At 40.2% G+C, this 5,828-nt stretch overlaps 1 protein-coding gene across 2 annotated transcripts in view; it reads left to right on the plus strand.

The window, feature by feature from the left end:
• The first annotated feature begins 3,964 nt into the window (after window positions 1–3,964).
• Window positions 3,965–5,828, plus strand: part of gpr158a (G protein-coupled receptor 158a) — a 101,003-nt gene continuing 99,139 nt past the window's right edge. Inside the window, exon 1 of one of the 2 annotated variants that reach the window (XM_005932128.3) lies at window positions 3,965–5,658. In XM_005932128.3, coding sequence (XP_005932190.1) covers window positions 4,781–5,658 — 878 coding nt within the window. In that variant the 5' untranslated portion in view covers window positions 3,965–4,780. The remainder of the gene's footprint in view (window positions 5,659–5,828) is intronic. The other variant, XM_005932129.3, reaches the window with a different exon arrangement.

Consider the following 5,828-nt stretch of genomic DNA (forward strand, 5'->3'; position numbering starts at 1 on the left):
GCACCGTAAAAAAAAAGAAAAAAAATTTAACAAAAAAATCCTTAAAAAAGATTGTGGGAGCTAGAAATGTTTCAATAATGAAAATGTGATTTTCAAGTTGACGCAATATAGACTCAAAATCTACAAAATACTGAAATAGTTCAGCTGATGCCATTTTTTAAAGGCAGAAAATTCAGAAAACCTCAACTCTAAACATGAGGTTCATTCATTCTATATACTCAAGTGTTTCATTCTATATTTTCAAATTTCATTCTATATATGTATATATATATAATCTTTCAGGGTTTTCACGTAAATATAAGTGTAATTTCTAAACATCACTAAAACGCATATGGTGCAAACTCACCTTTTCACTAGCCCTTGACACCAACAAGTCATAATGAATCTGCCGAGAGAAAGAATAACAAATGTGGGAACAGGGGACACTTAAATAGGTAAATAGATAAATCTGTCTAAATCCAAAGAGGCATACTACTTAATGCTAATTATTTTGTACAGGTAGCTGAAAAGCTAAAACGGCTAACATCACCTCGGCCATTAGCATTGCTAGCAAGTCCGCTCTCCTCTTAATATCATGAGAGGGAAGAGTTGGTTCAATAGTTTCTATTGTTATTATTTTACTAAACTTTTACCAATTTTGGTAATATGAAATACATCAACTGTGAAATTAGCGTAATGATAGCTTTTGACACAATACTTGCAGATTTTATACATTCATAAAAAAACATTGATACAATTTTTCCACCAGTTTTGTGGTGATAACCTCTGTAATTTCACAAATGTCTGTTAATGAATAAACAAACCAATGTAAAATTACAGTAAAATTCCTTTTTCCTCTGTCATTTTTTGGGTTATTTTACACTAATTTTATCACATTTTTGATATGTTTGTACAGCATAAAGCTAGTTTTCAGTAATTGTATCTTTTAAATAAAGAAGGCATTTTAGCATATTATGTTTATATTTTTTCTGTGTAAAAGTAAATAAAATGTTTCTGTTATTTTACATTAGAAACGTCAATGTAGAGACTATTTTATTTTTGTAATTTTACTAATTGATAAACCAAACTACTTTTATGTTTTTTTAAAAATACGTTTGCACTTCATTTACATGCCATTCAAATGTCACATTATTCCAAACTGTCCATAATTAAGCTGCACCACAATTTCTCAGTTTCAGGAAGTGGTGTTGGTGGCATATTCATCATAATGGCCTCCAACTGGCAGCGCATTAAAAGCAAGAACCCATACAGATGGCTCACACCTCAAAAGGAAGCGTTATGTCCACCAAAGCTACCACCACCATCCTTGTGATCATGACTGATGTTTAGAATTTTTCTATTGTTTCAGTTGCATTCATTTGTAGCATTTTGCACAGAACTATAAACCGCTGGAGACCAAACAGAAAGGAAATAACTTAATTATAGATATGCTTTATGCTTGTTGCTGCAGATAGGTTAACATTTAGTGTGCATATAAACTTTAAATATTAGAATGTAAATTGTAAGTATTCTTATTTGAAGACTTTCCAAAGAATAAAACAACACACTGAATTGGGACAGATAAACTGAATAAAGTGGTTCTTACTGCTTTTTCCACTCTAGGGTAATGCAGAGTGAATGCTAATCAGATTGCTTAGGAGCAAGTGTTTTGTGTACAGCGGTGCTGCAACGGTAGCTGCCGGTGTCTTGTTGTCGGCTCTTTACTTGCAGATATGGAGAGTTTAACAAAGGAAGAGAAGTAAGGAGCCTTGGATTCAGCTTTACTCTAAGTAGAACTTAACCCCCCCCTCCCCAAAAAAGAAAAGTCTTCTGGTTTTAACTTTCTGCATCTTTCATGGCTGCTGCACAGCTCTGTCACCCTCCGTCATGCCTGTCTTCCTTCGCCCTGCTTCCTAGGCGAGATGCCTCTGGACTGCACAGCATGACATGAGATGGCCCTACACCCAGGATGAAGGCAGAGCTGGAGAGAGTGTGGGTGTATGTAAGAGCATCAACTGATAAGAAGAGGGATTGGAGATAACATAAAAAAACTCATCATGTTCCTCTTTTTCCTGTGTAGTAAAATCCCACATCTGTTAGTGCACTTTTACATGTCTAACACTAGTTTTTATTAGAATTTATAGAAAAAAAAACAATATGTTGCAAAAAAAGATAACTTATTCTCTCATAAAATACAGCACCTAATTATATATTTTGAGATATGACTGGGGTGTTACATGCTAAAGCACTACTACTGTATGATGCTTATTTGCACTTGAACCTCTGGTGAAAATTTTGTACCATAATGTTAATCAAAGCTCTTAAAAAGTGGGTAAAATTAGAGGCAGGGGGACACATTAATTTATATATTACATATATTTGTTATTTATTCAGATGTGAACGGGTATTTGCATAGCACTTCTTTAATTTTAACCAAAGCTTCAAAGGTTTTCTGATCTCACATTTGATTTTACTGCATGCCAATGTGAATGATAGGTGTGTCTACATGCCTTATTAATGTGTGCATTCAGTGATGTCTTGAGTATGCATACCATGCAAGGCTTTGGACATGCATGTTAGGTTCGCAGGGAGACTGAAGATCTCATGAAAGTTCAACTCCAGAATCTTTTTGCTGTTACCTTCTGCACCACTGTGTCACAGAAATAAAGACAGAAATACTGCAGAAAATATTAAATGCTTTTCATTCAACTTACATAACCAAAATGTGTATTTTTTCTAATTTCTTTCTGTTTTTACATTTTTTTTGTTTGTTTTACATTTTAGGTCAGGAAAAGACTGAGAGGAACAGACTGAGGAACACACAAAGGAAATTGTCCAAATATAGAGTTTTTAGAGCTTGGGGACATTTTATTGCCCCCCAAAAGTTAAACACAGTTATCTCGTGGTCAGTTTTTGTACCTACAATTCAGTCGTATCTCCTAAACTCATCAAATGTAGGTAAACACAAAGTTATTGCTTTAAAAGTGCGGTAAGGATAGATTCACTGTGTGTGTGTGTTTGTGTGTGTCTGTGCGTGCCTGTCTAAATATTAACAGTGAGTGACACAGACTGACTTTTTATGTAAATTAAACCCAAACATACCAGCTGTATTTTAGAGGAACCAGTTTGAATCTTAGAACAAAAGAGTGACAAAATGTTGGAAAAGTCAGAACTTTTCTACCTGCTCTTGCTTCCCTGCACAACAGTGCAGTTTTGGACCAAAAGGCGTGATAAAGAGGGCATGGATCTTTTTTAGACCATAAGCGAAGTTCAGAAACAAAGTAAATCCAAAAACTGAAGATCACACAGTTGGAAACCTAACAGCTGAGCATGACGGATGCATGCTGTGCCCCATACTGAAGGGAAGACAGGACTATTTATACACAGAGGGCTCCTTGGAAAGATTACTGCAGGCATATAAACAACAATGAAACCAATCAGAAAACACACAATCATATATTAGATGAAAATAACTCAAAGAAGAAAGTCTTAAGCCAACACAGGCATCATTACAAGGTTTAAGTGAGCAGCACGTTGTTGTTGTGGTTAAACTGAGATTGGAGGCTTGGCTTTAATTTCTATTGTAGAAAAACCTTTAGCCAAAACATGAGAACCTCTCATCCAAATGACTTCAGATTTGGTGGTGCACTTATTCATCTATCCAACAATACACCAGCATATTTTTAAATGTGAAGGTCAGGTGAATTGTTGTGGAAGCAGGTGAAAATCAGAGAAACGCAGATAAATTCTTAGTTAGAAGCATTTCAGCTTTCAGATCTGAAGATAGCAGAAATTTAGAAAGAAAAGATGCCTTTAGACAACAATTCTGATGGCAAAAGAGCCAAACGGGACAGGCGCAAAAAAAAGAAAAAAAAAAAAAGAAAGAAAGAAAAGATGAATCCAGTCTGCACCTTGCTCCAAAAGTTTACAATCATGAATCAAATCGTATTTAATAAAGCTTTCCCCTCACTGATGATAGAAAAAAAAATCTTAGTCTCCGAAAATTGATCTAAAATTAAGTGCTTGATTGTGATAAATCGGCTGAGGGTGACTTTGTCTGTTTCAGCGTCGGACAGCTCCTTCAGTGCTTCATCGGTTTCAGCGCCGGACAGCTCCTTCACCGCTCCACCAAACACCGCTTCGAGATTGACAGAAGAAGCGGCCACACGCGGATCAATGGCGCTCCTGGAGCCCCTATGAGACGACGAAGACGACGGGCTTTGAAAGCGCACGGATCCTGATGTTGCTTCTTCGTGGCTTTTATAGGCCTGCTTAATGCTTGCTGTGGTCGGAAGAGGGCGGAGTGCGTTTGCCATCCAAGTGAGAAGCTCCTCGACTCGGTGCCTCCTAAAAAAAGCATATAAATATAATAATAACCGCCCCTTACCCCTCCCTCCTCCTCGTTTTGATTCAGTCTGTGTAGCCTACACGCAGAAGGAGAACGTCCGCGGCACAGCAAAGCCAACACAGTCTTGTCTACAGTGTGTGAAAGAGAGGGAGAGAGAGAGGTGGGGGGAAACAGCTGCAAGCGGATACTCAACATCAACAAGCTGTATGAGGCATCTGTGAGGAAGGAGAAGGCATTTGACGAGGGAAGGGGTTCCTGGCGGGTTTCCCTCTTTTTGTGATTTCAAGAACAGAGGCGTGGAGCACAGAAGAATATCCTACAAGTGGTGAAGCGATGGTTTAGCGGGGCAATTTGATAGGTTCTCTGTGTTTTTTCTACAGCACACTCGCCCGACGACACTGTTAATTCCGAGCAGCAATCACCCAAACATCTGTGGTCGCTCTCTTGCGGGAGATGGCTGTTTTCCGGCTGTCGCTGCTGCTGCAAGTTGGATTTGTGATTGGATCAAACCATAAATACGCGGAATGGTCAGGGCACGGGGAGGATAACGGGGCACGGGAGGCGATTCACGGCGCTCAGACGCACCGCTGGCAGCTGGCGCATCTCCGTGCGCCTCATCACGCTGCCGGGGAGACGGCGGAGCTGCCGCAGAAGACAGACGAGCTTCTACCCAGGGTCGTCACGGCTTTTTTACACACCGGGGACTCGACCACCTTAAAGCATGCCAACTGCTCGCGAAAGTACGAGCTCACCTCTCTGCGGGGAAGGTCACACGCTACCCCGCATTACTCCATGAGCAGCGTGCTGGATACGGTGCTGCACGCCACAAACTTCCTCAACATGATCCTGCAAGCCAACAGGTCCAGGGAGCACAACCTCCGGCGAGACATTGAGTGGTACCACGCGTTAGTCAGGAGTATACTGGAGGGAGACGCCAAGATTCACCGGGCGGTTGTTACTTTTAGCGGGGATTCATCCTTCCCGGGGCCCTCGGTGCTTCTTCAAGCCACCAGGGCCGGCGGTGAAATAGTACTCCAAGACCTCTCCAGCATGGCCCACCGACATCTGCACAACCGCACGGCAGAGACAGAGTGGTACCACGAAATAAAAGACAGGAAGAACCCCAATTTCCATAAAAGAGCGCTGAGCCAAGATTTCAGATCGGTGGACAATTCAGTGAAAAGAGGAGAGAGTTTTATTCCGGACAAGACGCACGTCAGATGGTCTGCGCCCTACTTGGAGTGTGAGAATGGGAATTTTGTTCCCCGTTGGCTTTTGACCTTATCTGCTGCCTTCTATGGCCTGAAATCCAACCTGGCTCCTGAATTCAGGTAAGCACAGAGGGTCCAAACCTGCGCTATGATGTGGAGGAACACAATATATATGCAACACAAGGTCTAAAAGTGATTCATATCTATCTATCTATCTATCTATCTATCTATCTATCTATCTATCTATCTATCTATCTATCTATCTATCTATCTATCTATCTATCTATCTA

The sequence above is a fragment of the Haplochromis burtoni genome, unplaced genomic scaffold (genome assembly GCF_018398535.1).
Source record: "Haplochromis burtoni strain Fernald_Lab_line unplaced genomic scaffold, NCSU_Asbu1 Contig_155, whole genome shotgun sequence".
Classification (NCBI taxonomy): domain Eukaryota; kingdom Metazoa; phylum Chordata; class Actinopteri; order Cichliformes; family Cichlidae; genus Haplochromis; species Haplochromis burtoni.